Genomic DNA, 16,738 nt, shown 5'->3' with positions numbered 1-16,738 from the left:
CATGTAGTAAAAAAGTGTTCTTTCTCTCCCTACCACTACGGGGTCCTGGTTCCCCCCAGTCACCCCCTCTCTTCTCTAGAGACGTTGACCAGTCCCAGCGTCTGATATAGTTTTCCAGATATACTCTATATTGTTTACATCACTTAGTTGTGGTGCAGGAGAAAATTGGCTGGAGTTAGTGGCTGTGTGCACAATGATGTCTTCCTTGCACTGTCTGCCTTCTCTGCACTTCCCCTTATAGAAGAGCGGGTCCAAATTCTTCCCCATCGATCTGTTTTTCCTTTGACTTTGCTAACTGTAAATGCTTCTATTTAGTCACATTGTCATATTCCTACACTATATCACTTGCCTCCTTTTTAATTTACTGTCTCTTTGTTTTTGATTCTTCTTTTTAGAATGTTCTTTCTTTCTGCTTTGAACTTGAGACCACTAAATATATTCATCTTTCCTCCTTCTTGACTCAGTTTCTGCTTTGGTGATCTTATGTCTTGTCGTTCCTTTGCTTATGCACTAACCAGTCACTTCATTGGTCCACAAGCCCATTCACATTCCCTTGTCAGTCTGGAATGCAGCTTCCGGAATACTTCATATGTATTGTTTTTCTGCCATAAGCAAGAGAGTTCAGCTTTAGAGCTCTGTTCAGCTGGGATGGTGAGGATGACATGCACAGTGGATGCAGCATCTAGGTGAGAGATAAATTTCATTTAGTTTTTTCTGTTTCAAGACCCTCCATGATTTAGCCCTTCTTTATGTCCCTTGTTTACACTGATTTTAATGTCCTACTGGCCTCTTCTCCCATGAAAGCAGAACTTGTTTTGTCCTCTCAAACTTTACGCCACTTACATCTCTGGCTTACATTTCATAGTGATGTTGTGTAGACTTAATGAGTGAAGAGGTACACGTTCAGTGAGTGCTATGGGTATATTTATTTATTTATTCTAAATGCCCGATTTAATACATGAATCAAACATGAAGAAGCCCAAAGAAATAACCCTTGAAGCATCCTTGAAAATCTCTTAACAACTGGTTTCTTCAGCACATGTCTCTTTAACACACAGATTCTTTAACACGTGCCCATGATGCAGATATTTTACGCAACTGGTTACAAGGAGCACCTTACACTTAGACATGAGACATGCAAGAGGGAAAGCAGTCATTCAGCTGTGGGTGAGAAGCTTCTATATCAATGAACCCCAGTCCCACCAAAAATGTTACTACTGGGACCTGTGCTTGGCTGCCTCCTGACTCTCCCCTCTCCCAGCTCTTCCCACTTTCCCAGCCTGGTCCAGGCTTCATCAGAGCTATTTTTGGTTACTGCATCTCTCTCTCTCTCTCTCTCTCTCCCTCTCTCTCTCTCTCTCTCTCTCTCTCTCTCTCTCTCTCTCTCTCTCACACTCACTCACTCACTCACTCACTCACTCACACACACACACACACACACACACACACCCCAGGCCCCCCACAGTAGGCACTCCCATGGCTGCCGTGGGCCAAGGAGAAACTCAGCAGGCAAACCTCCAAATATTTGGGCTGAGAGCAGTGCCTGAAGGACAAATATCAGGGCCCCTGAACTGGGTGGGGCCCAACTCCATCCTCACCCCATCCTGGGTCAGAAGCATCCCCCCCACACACACACGCACAGATGCACTTGGCCAGCCTCCTCAGGGCTGGGAGGTGGCCTGCCCTGGGCGCCTGTTTGATCCAGGTTTACACTGTAGTAAGAATATGCCTTTTCTCTGTCGGCCAGAGATCTGCAGGATTGGCTTTCTTGCATGGCTCCTCCTCTGACATACAGGGAAGAGCAAGGAACATTTACTGATCACCTACGACCTGTATGGGTGTATTTTAAATTTCTGTTAAAATGCTTTTTCTCATTGCAGAATTTCCTTTGACTCCTCCTTAATTTCTTATAGGCAAGTGTTTATTTACACTTGCCTTGGTGGAAATTGAGATTGCCAGCTGGCTTTATGAATAGTCAGCGTCACTAAGTGTCTCTGAACTGCAGTTAGTTGATCTTGTCTACTTAGTTATTATGAAGCTGAGACCAAGCCTCAGAGTCAGGTGTTTATTGTGCAAGCTCAAGTGAACAGGAGCTCATGGCTAAAATAAGTTCCGATCAAGAAAGCGCGATGGGACTTCCCTGGTGGCCAGTGGTTAAGAATCCGCCTGCCAATGCAGGGGACATGGGTTCGAGCCCTGGTCCGGGAAGATCCCACATGCTGCAGAGCAGCTAAGCCCGTGCGCCACAACTACTGAAGCCCGCGCACCTAGAGTCCGAGCTCCGCAACAAGGGAAGCCACGGCCATGAGAAGCCTGCGCACCGCAAGGAAGAGTAGCGCCCACTCGCCACAACTAGGGAAAGCCGTGCACAGCAGGGAAGACCCAACTCAGCTAAAAATAAATAGTTAATTTAAAAAGAGAAAAAAAGCGCGAAAGACCACAAGACAAATTGTGCAGTACAATAAGTGACCAGTCTATGACTTTCTAAACTGTTAACCTGTTTTAAATTTAATGGTGCATGAAAAAGATCAGAGGGGAGGGATAATACCAATTGTCTTTTTCCAAAACCAGTTCAGCAGTTATTTACCTTTCAAGCAATTAACATAATTACCATTATGCTAAAAAGCAATTTTGGGAAGTTCTGCCCTGAGCTCTTATGATTCCACTGGGACAGTTTTAGTTGGGACTTATCTTTTTGATGGAAGCCTAATTGCAGTTTTGGCTTTGTGCATGCAAACAGAAGCAGCTAATTGTTTAGGCAAATAGCAGATTAATTTAAATATGCATCCCTAATAAAACAAAAACGGTATCCATTATGGTCCTTGTTCCTATGATGAGGAATATAAATATTCTGTGCAAGTACCATTAGGTGGAGGTCTTAAGGATTGTTGACATTATTTCACAGTGGTAGCACTTTCCTGATATCGAGTAATCTTCACAAAAGCTAACATAAATCAGTTTAAACTCATTTAGATCCCATTTCCACTATGTGCAGTTTCATTACCACACTCTGGCTGGCCTCCTTTGGGAGGTGGAAGGGGCATGCTGCAAACTGGCATGGGTGCCCATCCACAGCTGCTGAGCAGACTTTATGTCTCCTCCAAAGACTGGCCATCGTTACTCATCTCCCCCTTAATGACTGTTCCTAGGCTAGGGTGAACTCAGAGTTCCTGCAGCCCTGGTGCTGCTTGTCAAGGTGGAGGGCCCTGAGCCCAGAGAGCAGTGGGACTGCCAAGCCCTACTCCTGTCTACTTTATTGGGCTGATGGCCCTCACTCATTGTGGTCTTTCACAGTTTTTGAGAGACCCTTGTTTTTTTTTTTTTTTTTTTGCCTGTGTCCTTTTCATTTTTCTCATGAATGAAACAGTATTGTGATCCCAGCACTAGCTCAGAGGTCAGCATCTTTTATGCAGCCATTGAGGTTTTGTCATGGAGAAAGACAGACACCTGGTCTCCTTTCAGCTTTCCCGGTGTGGGTGTCAGCTCCAGCTCTGAGGGTTATTTATGCCTGGTTCAGGGAATGATGGCAATGACCTGTTTACTAAGTCACTACTGAGGAGCCACACAGAAGCTCCCTTTGCATTTGCCGAGAAGTTTTCTCTTGTTTCACCTTGGCCTAGCATACAGGATAAGGGTGGTAGATACCTTTTGGAGTGTCTCCTTGCTCTGAAGCCCCTCTAGAGGTAGACATATTCATAGAATTTGAGTTGGTCTTTTGACGTCAGCTGAGTAGACAAGGATGGGGACCCCAGGCCTGGGGCAGCTGATTCATGTTCTTGGCTGAACCATTTGGGCTGCAGACTTTCAGTCTCAATTGTGTGCTTGGAGTAGAAGACCTTGTGAAGTGGGGAATAGAGAAAGCTGCTTTGTGTAGAGAGGGAGGGATGCAGTTACAGAGAGAAGCAGAGGCAAGATGTATGGTGCAACAAGAAACGTACTACCTTGATCTGAATGTTTTCCTACTTCCGGTTCTGATCCCTTTTACTGTCCAGCTGTATTTCCTGCCCTTGGGTTCCATGAAATAGCCTTGTTCCTTTTCAGCCAGTTTCCTTTTGTATTTAAACCAGTTTCAGTGGATTTGTTTCTTATGACCAAATGTTCCATTGCTAAAACATAAGACAAACATTCAGCAAACCTTTATTGATGTTCAGCCACTTTCAGTACTGTGAAGTCACTCCGTAGGAAATGTAGCAGAAAAAGGACACAGTCCTGCCACTTCAGAAATCCACCCAATACTAGGAGCCAAATCCATATTAGTGCTGTGTCTGCAATATGATGAAACTTGGCCTTTCAAATGAATTTACATCAAATTTTTAAAATCATCACCTGTTTGGGAAGGAAATTTATTTGGCTCTGATAGGTATTGACTAATATTGTGCAATGTATGTGGACCCAGTTCAACTTGAAATGTCTGCGTAAGTTAGCTGCTCCTTTTTGGGAATCTTAAAATAGTTTGACAATAGGACTTATCCATTTTTAAGCTTAGCTATTGTCCCATTGCAGTTTGTGTATATATCTTTTATATTTTTGTTATATTTTCGTGACTATAACACGTCTTTCTGCAGTGAGAATTTTGTGAGAACAGAGATCATATCCCTCCTGTATGCCCCCAAACAAGATGCTTGGTGATGCCACTAGAATGTCAGCTCCATGCGGTCAGGGACTTTTTTGTTTTATTTTGTCTTATTCACTGCAGTTTCCCCAGTGCTTAGAAAGGCAGGGGCTCAAATACGTGTTGAATGTATTGTTGCATTAACTCCTTTTTGGCTAAATGTTGGTTAACATGGATAATAATCCTCTACAATATCATAAAACATTCTTATAATTCAAGTATTCACTGTTCAAGCCCCTGCAGTTTTGAGGTTGTAAAGGTAGCATGATATAAACTATATTAACTAATAAAATGACCTTTTATAAAATTAGCTTTCACTCAAGCATCCGTCCTGTTAGCTGCTGTGTCTGTTCCTGCTCACCTTGCCCATGTGTCTTGGGGTCAAATATCCAACAACACAGTTGCAAAGTGAAATTGCACATCTTGCAAAAGCTGCAGGATTTAATAATGTTAAAAGTGGTAAGGGGAAGAGCAGTAGAAGTGGTAATTACATGGGTAAATATAAATGGCTTTTTTTGTTATTTCTCTTTAAAAGACAATTGCCTGCTTATGCAAAAATAATAACAATGTATGTGGGGTTTATAACATACAGTAGAAATAAAAAGTGTGGCAACAATAGCAGAGAGGCTGGGAGGGAGGAAATGGAAGTGCGCTGCTTCACTGTATGTGAAGTGGTGTAATATCGCTTGAAGGTAGACTGGTAGTTACAGATGCGTGCTAAAGACCTAAAGCAACAACTAAAATAAACACAAAGAGTTTTGGCTAATAAACCAACAAAGGAATTAAAATGAAATAAACACATAATTAATCCAAATACTCAGTCCAAAAGAAGGCAGAAGAAGGGGGAAAGGAAGCAAAGAACAAATGGGACAGATAGAAAACAAGTGGCAAAATGGTAGATTAAACCCATCCTTACTGATAATCACATTAAAGATAAGTAGTCTAAATACCCCAGTTAAAAGCAAGATCAGTTAAATGCCATCTACAAGAAACCCACTTTAGATATAAAGACAACACAAAGTGAAAGCACAGAAAAACACATAGCATGCTAACACTAACCGAAAGAAAGTTGGAGTGACTGTATCAATATCAAAGTGGATTTCAGAGCAAAGAACATAACACAAAGAGGGACATTTCATGTAATACAGGGTCACTTCATCAAGAGGACACAACAATCCTAAGTGTTAATGCACCTAAAAGTGATCTTGGAGGACTGTGCAAACGATAGTGGCACTGATGACAAGTGAGGATCTGGCCGAGTTACACACTTAATAGCTGCAGTAGAGAAAACAGACAAAGATCATGACACAACAGGCATTCAGAAGAGAAGGATGTGACCATTAAATAGATGGCACCCAGAATATATTTTCTAAAAAGACCCTTCTTAGAACAGCTCTGCAACCTTGTGGTAAAGGGGATTTTGTTGCATACAATTCTGTTGGGGAAATGAAGCCAACAAAACCAGTACTTGATTAGTAATGAAAAATGTGTTTATAGATAAACTCCATGTGTGCTTCGAGTGAGCTGTGGTTGAATAACTTCCACACTTGGCAGAACACAGGTTAAGTTTATGTCAGTTACTCATGGACTCATGGTTACTTCATGCACTTGTACTTGTAAATGCAGCCGCTCATCCTGCACTTTCTTTTTTTTTTTTTTTTTTTTTTTGCGGTACGCGGGCCTCTCACTGTTGTGGCCTCTCCCGTTGTGGAGCGCAGGCTCAGCGGCCATGGCTCACGGGCGCAGCCGCTCCGCAGCACGTGGGATCTTCCCGGACCGGGGCACGAACCTGTGTCCCCTGCATCGGCAGGCGGACTCTCAACCACTGTGCCACCAGGGAAGCCCTCATCCTGCACTTTCTAGCTAACTTCCAGCCCAGCCACTTCACGTACCAAGTGGCTTTGGACCAGTTGTTGAACCACTCAGAGCTTCTGTTTCTTCTGTTTTGTCAAGTGAAGATAATGATGCTCTTCCCAAGATGGAAGTTAGCGCTGAAGGAGAGGAGACAAGTGATTGAACAGTCAGAGGCTTCATGCAATAGTGGTTGCTTTACTGTTTTATTGTAATGTCTGCAAACAAATGCAGTGCAGGCCTATTTGGAAGAGGCACATCCTGGAATGTGCCTGTCTCCTATTTAATGTGTAGAGTCATTGGCATTTTTTGCAGTGTATCTGCTTCTTCTGAGTCAAAATGGAAAGAATTAGCTAAAATATTTGCCAGAGGAATGTGTTGTGGAGCCTTCTGCAATCTGCTTATCCCCCAAGTTTATCATAATTCTTAGAAGAGTGCACTGTTTTACGTCTGAAGCAACATTTAACTTGAAGAAAGCTCTGCTTTTGTTTGTAATCACCTACTTAGCCTACTGACAGTTTGAAAGGCTTGCAAAGCAACCCACAAGTATTGTTTTCTTCTGACTTGATGTATTTATTTAGTGATGAATGATACCTTATGGTAAGATCCTAAGTTCAAAGCATTTACTGTTTAAGGACAAAGTACAAGACAAGAAAAATGGGAAGAGGGATTGCAAAAAGATGAGAAGTGAAAGCTTTATTTTAGAAAGTTGTAGGAAATAGGACTGGATTTATGGATGGGCAGAGAGGAGATTAGTGTTATTAATAGATTAAATATGTTCTATAACATGGCAGGCACTATAGAATACATAAAAATGTAGAAATGCTTGGTCTGTCTCCAGTATTTTGTGTGGTTTATCTCCTTTAATCTGCCCAACAGTCCTGTGTAATGGGTAATGTTACCTTCAGTTTTACAGGTGAAAAAACAGGCTCTCAGCTTTAAGTAACTTGCCCAAGGCCTTCAGCTAGCAAGCAGCGGAGCTGGATTTGAACTCAAACAACCACAGACTGTGTTATCTGCACACAATTATTTTCAGTGATTTTTGAAAAATAAAATCAGTTGGAATTGGAACAGGACATTATCCAGCATGATGCAGAAAGTAATTATTTTCTTGAATAAAGCTTTGTGGGTAAAAAGGTAGCTTAGTGGATGGGAGTGGTAAAAAGAAATTATTTGGCAAGAAAAGAATAAGTGGCCCTCCAAATACAGAAAAATTTATATTTCTGATAGAAAAGTGTAAGTTCCTGCAGACAGCTGGTTCTCAAACTTGGGCATATATCCCAGAGTTTGCTGCCCGAGAACCTGCATTTCTAATAAGCCCCCAAGTGTTGCTGATGCTGCTTGTCCAGGGTCTACACTTGGATATCATTGCTGTAGACAGTTTGAGAAGGGTGGAGACACAGCCAGTGTGTGGGAGAGGAATTCATCTGGGGAGCAGCATTCAGGGGACTGGGGAGAAGGGTGTATAGTATGTGGGTAAATCGTGGTGGTTTTTTTGTTTTGTTTTGTTTTTTTTGACTGCTCCACCCATGCATCTTGCAGGATCTTAGTTCCCCGACCAGGGATTGAACCCGGGCCGCCGGCAGTGGAAGCGTGGAGTCCTAACCACTGGACTGCCAGGGAATTCCTTAAATCATGGTTTTTAACAAGTCTGGGATAGTCAAGCTCGTGTTTTAGACTATGCAAAATAAAACATCTCTGCTAACTGTGGCTAAAAGAAGGTGGTGGTGAGGAGGGATGTAAAATACTTATAAGAACCTCTTAGAATGTGGGTTAGTGGCTGTTTTCAGATGTTGCTAGTGTCTAGGTCAGTGCCTGGCATATAAAAAGTGCTCAATAATAATTCCTTGCATGTTACTTCACCTCTTAGAATGGCTATCATCAAAGACAAGAGATAGCAAATGGTGAGGGTGTGGAGAAAAGGGAGCCTTCATGCAGTGTTAGTGGGCATGTAAACTGGTGCAGCCACTGTGGAAAACAGTATGGAGTTTCCTCAAAGAATTAACAATAGAACTACCATGTGATCCAGCGATTTGACTTCTGGGTATATATCTGAAAGAAATGAAATCATTATGTTGAAGAGATATCTGCACCCTCGTGTTCACTCACAATAGCCAAGACATGGAAACAACCTAAGTGTCCATTGACAGATGAGTGGATAAAGAAGATGTGGTGTATGTATACAGTGGAACACTACTCAGCCATAACCAAGGAGGAAATCCTGCTATTTGCAGGAACATAGATGGATCTTGAGGGCATTATGCTAAGTGAGATAAGAGAAAAAAACAAATGCTGTATGATCTCATTTATATGTGGAATCTTAAAAAAAAAAAGAAGAACCTCGTAGAAACAGAGATCAGATTTGTGGTTGCCAGGGGTAGAGGAATTGGTTGAAGGTGGTCAAAAGGTACAAACTTCCAGTTATAAAATAAATAAGTTCTGGGGATGTAATGTACAGCATGATGACTATAGGTAATAATACTGTATTGTATATTTGAAAGTTGCTGAGAGAATAGATCTTAAAAGTTCTCATTATGAGGAAAAAGGACATTTGTAACTATGTGAGGTGATGTTAACTAAACTTATTGTGGTAATCATTTCACAGTATATACATATATCAAATCATTCTGTTGTACACCTTAAGCTTGTATAATGTTCTGTGTCAATTATATTTTAACAAAACTAGAAAAAAATTATCTGTTGCATAGACAAATAAGGGAATGAATTAAGAACTCCATATGTTAAAACTACTGAACAATTATGTCCTCCCATTCTTCTTAGATCTCTCATAAAAGCATTTTTTAAAAATTTATCTTTTTGGCAAGGATAATTTTGGGGAAATTTTTCAGAATATACAAGGGGATGTTATAGTAAATTTCTCTCCTACTCTTTCCCTTTTCCCTGGTTTCTTTCCTTAGAGGCGTTAACAATTCTTAACAATTGCTTTTTCATTGTTAAGTTTCTTAAGTATCCTTCCAGGATACTCTGTGTATACATTTGTGTGTATGTGTGCTTGTACATTTTTTAAAATGCAAAAGTAACATAGCATACTATACCACTATTCTGTCCTTCCTTTTTTCATTTAACAGTATATTTTGTTGATCATTTTATATAGCTCATGTATAAGGCTGACTCTTTTAATTGCTCATTTTATTTAAATTCCAAACTATGGAGATACAATTATTTAAGTATTTCTCTATTGGTGGACATTTAGGTAGCTTCCAATCTTTTGACATAATTTAAAACGTAGTAACTATCTTATATACATTTGTGATTTGGTAGATATCAAATTGCCTCCAGAGTTAGTTGAAATAGTTCACATTCCTATGAACAATTTAAGAGAAAGCCTGTTTCCCCATATTCTCAAAAACAAAACGTTTTATGAAATTTTTTGTCTTTGTCAATTTGATTGGTGAAAAATAGTATCCTATTTTAGTTTTTATTTTTCTAATTGTGAGTGAATTTTTATATTTTTTAAATGTTTATATGTCAACTGCATTTCTTTTTCTATGAACACCATAGCACACTCATGTCCTTTGCTCACTTTTCAGTTGCTTTTTTCTTATTGAATCTTAGAAGCTCTTTATATATTAAGGAAATAGGCTCTTTGTTATATGTAATGCAGATTTTTTTTACCAATTTATTATTTATCTTTTATATTTTCTTTATGTTGCATGATTATTTTATAATTGTGCATACTAAATGAATTTAAAATTGTTACCTGAATTTTTTTTCTACATAGGATTTCTTAATATTTGGGATCTAAGGACTGGAAGGTATCCTATTCATCGTTTTGAGCATGATGCAAGAATACAAGCACTAGCCCTCAGCCAGGAAGATGCAACTGTTGCCACAGCTTCTGCTTTTGATGTCGTAATGTTACGCCCCAATGAGGAGGGATATTGGCAAATAGCTGCAGAATTTGAAGTTCAGAAACTGGTGAGCTTTTAGTCTGGTCATTTTATTTTTCATTCTTAGAATCTCTGGGTCTGATATAAACAGATAGTAATGATGTTGGCAGTGCTCATTCACTCAGGGCTTTCTGTGGGCCTCATGTCCATAAATCTCACAACAGCCTTGCAAAATAAGTAGTTGTATTTTCCTCATTTACCAAGCAGCCAATAAAATCTTAGAGCAGTGAATTGACTTGCCCCTGATAAGAAGTTGTGATTCTGACCTCAAGGCTGACATCGGGGTTGCAGTTTCTCATCACTGTGGTCCTCAGCCTCCTTCACATTAACAGAACGTTCACCCCTAGAAATCTGAGATCAGGATCTGGCCTGTTACATAAGTGAAGATGAGTTCAGTGGTACCATCGCAGGCTATATGGGAAAGAAAGTTTCCATCCTACACTTTCTCCATCCGAAGATTTTCTCACTTGGCATTAAGGGTAACTCTTGAGTGAGTATAGATTCAAGTCGGTGTTAATCGGGTAGCCGTGTTCCATGACGTCATGTGTGAAGCTCAGTTAACCTTACTAGTTCATTACGTAGAGCCTGTTTCTGAGTTCACTTGTACATGAGCCTCAACATTTGCATGGTGGGAGATGATTTGGTGGTAAGAAGGAAGAGCTGAAATCTGTCTATGCTGAATTTGGATTTAATTTAAAGCAAACTTGATTTTGGCACTGGTGGGGGAGTGAACAGAAAAGCCAATGCTGAATAATGAATTGATGGCCTGACCTGGAACAAATCCTGTTCCTCTCCCTTTTCCCCTGGTGAAAATCTTGTTAGACATGAATAACTAAAAAGCCATGGCATCACTGCTTCACCTCTGTAAGCTGCTTGTGCCTTTAATGCTCAGCCTCTGTGGTTCTAGTGTAGTGTTCTCAAAACTGCCTGATGCTGTCTTCTTCTCTTGGGGTTTTATTAGAAAAATGTGAAAGTACCATATTTCTGTCTGTTCTCAAAACTACATAGTGCTTGTTATTTGGTTTCTGCCTAAAGAACACTGTAGATCAACAATAGCTATATGAACTCAGACAATTACTTGAGACGTGAGTCCCTTCAGAAAGTGCAAATCCGGCCTTGGCAATAAGGTGGCATCCTGGCATCGACCGGAAGCTTTCTGAAGTTGTTTACAGTTCCCAGAAGATGGCACAACCGCAGTCAGTCTGAGCCTCTTGGTCTATCACACATCCAGCATGAAGGTGAATTAAATGGCTAGACTGAGGATGTTGATTTTAGGAAAGCAAGAAGTGATTTTTAGGATGGGGGAGAGAGGAATGAAGCAGCCGTTGCTGGAGCCCTGTGTTATAACGCTCTTCATGTGTTATTTCTCACCCTGGATGAGGGCTGGCCACAGAATGTACTGTCTCTGGAAAAGGCAGCCCCTGGCCCGGGCTGCTGGGCCATCTTTGTCTTCCTCAGATAGGCTCCCTGAATCACAGTGGCAGTGTTCCCAGGTGGTCATACTGGCCTAGAACAGCTGTCCTTCGCGATGGGCCCTCGGCTGGGGATGTGGGGCCACTACTCACACTGTGGGTCCTCAGGGCTAGCAGAGCCACCCAGATGTTTACTCTGTCGAGCGCTTCTGGACAGTTCTCAGGATTCAGGTCTTTGAACTCGTTTGGCTTCTTGTCAGGGACCATGGATTTTCATAATCACATAGGTGGCTTACCTTCTGCTTCTGTACTCTCAGAATTTACTCAGGGAGGTGAAAACCCGATGTAAACTGCACTCGGGGGAGGCATGCCACTTAACGAACATAGGAAAGCAAGTTACTCTTAAAGGCAGCTCCTCATACCTACGCAGATTAGAGAAAGTAGTAGCAGTGATGCGGCCGGAGGACTGTGTGGCATAAAAGTGCTTGCAGTGGCCTTCCTACCCTAGGATGGCACTGAAACCGGGAGAAAGTAGATAACTCGGGTGCTTTTAACCTTTTAGGAACACATTTTTGCTATTTGCACAAATGTTAAAATGTGATTTCGGGGCTTCCCTGGTGGCGCAGTGGTTGAGAGTCCGCCTGCTGATGCGGGGGACGCGGGTTCGTGCCCCGGTCTGGGAAGATCCCACATGTCGCTGAGCGGCTAGGCCTGTAAGCCATGGCCGCTGAGCCTGCGCGTCCGGAGCCTGTGCTCCGCAACGGGAGAGGCCACAACAGTGAGAGGCCTGCGTACCGCAAAAATAAATAAATAAAATGTGATTTTGGCTAATTTGGAACTGAGTGAATTTTATGTTATTTATTCAGTTTCTTGTGAAAAAAATAAAAACTTTTATTTTTGAATAGTTATTCTAGCCTCGTGGTTCAGAATTTAAAAAACACAATAAGGTTTACAGTAAGAATCTCCTTTCCACTCTGTCCCACAACTCATTTCCCTCCCTGAAGGCAGCCGTTGTTAGTTAGATTTGTGCACATATAAGACAAGCGTGTCACAGGCTTCCTCTGCCCCACCTTTACACATAGTAGCACACTGTGAATCCTGTTACCTTGTTTTTTTCCCCCAAATTTATCTTAGAGGTGACCCCGTTTGTATGAGTTTATAAAGGTTGTCTTCCTGCTTTTTTCTGTGACCACATGGTATTCCAATACATGGATGTAAGTTATTTAATTAGTCCCTTAGTAAGGCATGTTTAGGGTTTTCTAGTTTTTAGCTATGACCAAATAGTGCTACAGCAAATAATGTTGTACACAGTCGTTTTGCATAAATGTGCGTTTATTTGTAAATAAATTCCTAGAAGTGACCTGCTGTGTCAGAGCCTGTGCTCATCTGACATTGTGTTAAGTGTTCCCAGATTTTGGACCAGATTACATCCCACCAACCTTAGTGGGATCCATAAATGTGGTTGTCCCCTCTCCACTTCCAGCCCAATGTCTTATCAGACTAATTGACCTTTACTGATATGACAGATGAAAATGCTATCTTGGTGAATTTTCACCTTTTATTTCTCTTGTTAGGAGTGTGTTGTGTTTCTTTTACAATGAGCATCTTTTCATTTGTGTAGGAGCTGTGTTTCACTTCCTGTGAACTGGCCCTTGGCCCGTCTTTTTCTGTTGGGTTGCTGGTCTTCTCATTGATGTGTAGGAGGAATTGTGTATTTTTGAGCAAGTCAGGATGAATTGTAGGCGAGACCTGAAGGACTAAAATGACTCTTATTCTTTAACAGGTTGACTACCTTGAAATAGTTCCAGATACTGGAAGGTATCCTGTGGCCGTAGCCACTGCTGGAGATCTGGTATACCTGCTAAAAGCCGAAGACTCTGCCAGAACCCTCCATTATGTCTACGGGCAGCCTGTCACATGTCTAGATGTCTCCTCCAACCAGGCTGCTTTTGGTGTGAAGAGTCTGGGATGGGTGTACGAAGGAAACAAGGTACAAAAATAGCAAGATGTGCAATTAACAAAAAAGATTTTGGATTTTATTTTTTTAAAGGCAATTTAAAAATTAAAGATCTCTAATATATTTTTAAAAGATGTGTTCAGGCAATATATATCAGCCTGGTTAAAAAAAATTCAGGTAGTTCAAAATGATATAAGTAATTGTTTTCTTTCTCTTCCCTTCCCCCAGCCCTACTTCACAGAAGAAACTATTAACAGTTTTTAGGTATCCATCTAGAAAATTTTAATGCATATATAGGTACATTTATACACTAAAAAACATACCTTTGTTGAAATGAGATCATAGTGTACATACTGTTCTGTGCCCAACGTTGTTATTCAGTAATGTACCCTGGAGAGCATTCCATGTGAGCTGCCTCTCCCTAGAATTCCAGCGATGCTTACAACCCGTAGTCTGCTTAACCAGTCTCCTCACTAGTGGGCATTTAGGTTGCTTTCTCTGTTTGGGCTGTTATAGACAGCGCTACAGTGTGTGTTGCAACTTGTAAATCTCTACGATAAATTGCTAGCAGTTATGTTGCTTGGTCAGAGGGTTGATGGACATTGCCAAGTTGCCTTCTAAAAAGGTTGCATCAAAATTTATATTCTTATCCACAGTTTGTAAAAGTGTCTCTGATACTCTTTCAGCCAGAAACAAGGAGATAAGTTTTTAATTGAAATTCTTTGCATGATGACTCAATTTTATCACTGCTTAGTATTTTACCATCCTGACTGCAGGCCAAGTACTTAGTCTTAAAGCTGACTTACAGAACTCTTTCTCTTCCAGTGGAATCGGGGGAGAGGGATAAAGGTTCGTTTTATTTTGCTTTTCCTCCAGTTTGCTGGGTCTTGACCCTGCTGGCAGTGGGTGTAACCCTGGGAAGGAACTTCTCTGAGCCAGCAGCTCCTCTGACGACGTCCTTCTCCCAAGGAAGGAGGCCCTTTTCACGTAGCAGTGTTGTGAACTGGAAAAGAGCCAGTCTCTGGATGCACACCGTCTGCGTTCCAGCTGCAGGCCTACCACCTGCTACCCTGTGTGACCTTAAACAGGTTGCTTAACCCTCATTATGCCTCAGTTCCCTCATTTGTAAAAGGGAGTTCATAATGGTACCTACTTCACAGAATTGTAGGATTAAATGAAAACATATGTGTAAAGCTTTAAGCATAGTACCTGGCATTGGAGTTAAAGATCACTGTGTGCTTCCTGTTCTTTCTAGCTCTCATAGTTTGAGTCTAGCCTCTGGTTGTGATTTTTACATCTTGTTTCTCCCATGCAGCCACCTGTAAGGTCAAATCTCACCTATCTAGGTGTTCACTGGTTTTGCAACATGGACTCCAATTATATGTGCTTCACCCAGGAAGCTAGATAAAGCCGTAGAAACTACATGTGGCTTAGTTCAGTCTCACTGTGAGAAGGGACCCCTTTGTGCTCAAGCTAGCCTGCTTCGCTGGAGCATAGTCAGCATATCTTAGCTGGAAAGTCTGTGATGAAGTCATTCCTGTGTTTTGTCTTCCCAGGACGTGGGGGGAAAGGGACAGCAGTTGGTTTCCTAAGGCAGTTTCCTTTCTTGGCCTTCGAAAACACTTTCTTTTCTGATCCCTGGTGAGCTCATTTGATGAGAGGAGAGAGACTGTTTGCTTTCTAATTTTTCATCCATCATGCTTTCAAGTTTCAGTTATCTCACTTATTTCTTGAGTTCTCATTGTAGTGAGGTGATAGTTTATTTAATCCTAGCCTGGTTTAAATTTTTCATATTTTTAATAAACTTTTCACCTAACAGGTTCTATTTCTCTGACTTACCTGAGTGGATCTGTTTCTATAGTGATACAGTTGCAGTGGATATATTTGAGAAACCAGTTAAAGGGATAGCTCAGCACAAAATTAGATTGAAAAAAAAAATAGACTGGGAGCATCCTTTAGGTGTTGATGTAAGTAAGCACTTTTTTGGATGCCTCTCAATATTTTCAACCCAATTAAAAAGCATTAATTATAAGAATTAGCTGATTCTTATGTTAATTTGATAAAAATTCATTATTAAAAGTTTATAGTCCCTCTAATAACTTGTTAGCGGGTAGTTTTCATTGGTGTTTTAAAATTAAGAGTGGAAGTAAATTTGCTACAAGAATGCGTTTAAGTGCCTCTTTGAAATCTGACAGTAGCATTTAGTCATGCAAGTATTTTGAGTACACCAGCAAACCTTCAAACACTTGTGTGGGTGGATGGGTTGTTGTTAGTAGTGCTGGTGGTAACTGCATTGAGATGCTTTTCCAACATGAACGCCACCCACTTGAACGTGAGGGAAGCCAAGCTTTAACTGTGAAACTTTCCTTATTTTTGCAGAGGTAGGACTTTCTGTCTGATTATGTTTAATGGATTTTCTGCTTCCTCAGAAAAACCAACATTTCTGTGTGAATTAAGCCATGTAATGGGTGGCTCTGTGAGATTTTAGTAGCATCCTGCCACCCCATAATGTACTGTCATAATTCTTCAGTCTTATGTGCAGGCTCTGTGTCACCTTGCTTGTGAGCTCCACGCTTTCTCCATCCGGCCTGGCAGCACGTTTTACTAGGTTGGTATGAGACTGGGAGCAGTAGAGTTTGCCTGGAGCTGTGTCCATGTGAGGGTTTGTGTCTGTGCCTCTGGGCCTGTATGTTTACGATTCAGATGAAGGCTTTATGAGAACACAGAGTCTGGTTTATCTTCCTTTGTACCTGATACAGAACTGGGGGTTAGCTAGAGTCCACTGTTGATTAACTGTGATAAAAGCAGACATGAAGTTCAAATGTTGGTAATAGAATTTTAGTCAGGAACTGAAATTTCCCTGACCTGTAGGAGTATTTCAGCAGTGTTACTTTTGTTTACTTGGAAAATGTCTTTACACCATATGATGATCACATTAGCATTTTATATACACCACAGCTGTCTGAGTATCAGTCATAATGGTTCAGACTCATCC

The 16,738-nt window shown here is 41.1% G+C and overlaps 1 protein-coding gene across 1 annotated transcript in view; it reads left to right on the top strand.

Moving 5' to 3' along the window:
• The window catches only part of FBXW8 (F-box and WD repeat domain containing 8), a 114,001-nt gene that overhangs the window by 55,453 nt on the left and 41,810 nt on the right, over positions 1-16,738 (top strand). Inside the window, exons 6-7 of the mRNA XM_082667783.1 lie at positions 10,206-10,402; positions 13,570-13,776. Of these exons, the coding sequence (XP_082523909.1) occupies positions 10,206-10,402; positions 13,570-13,776 (404 nt within the window). The remainder of the gene's footprint in view (positions 1-10,205; positions 10,403-13,569; positions 13,777-16,738) is intronic.

This window comes from Grampus griseus (assembly GCF_964374135.1).
Source record: "Grampus griseus genome assembly, chromosome: 12".
Taxonomy (NCBI): domain Eukaryota; kingdom Metazoa; phylum Chordata; class Mammalia; order Artiodactyla; family Delphinidae; genus Grampus; species Grampus griseus.
This window is presented reverse-complemented; position numbering and strand designations above follow the sequence as displayed.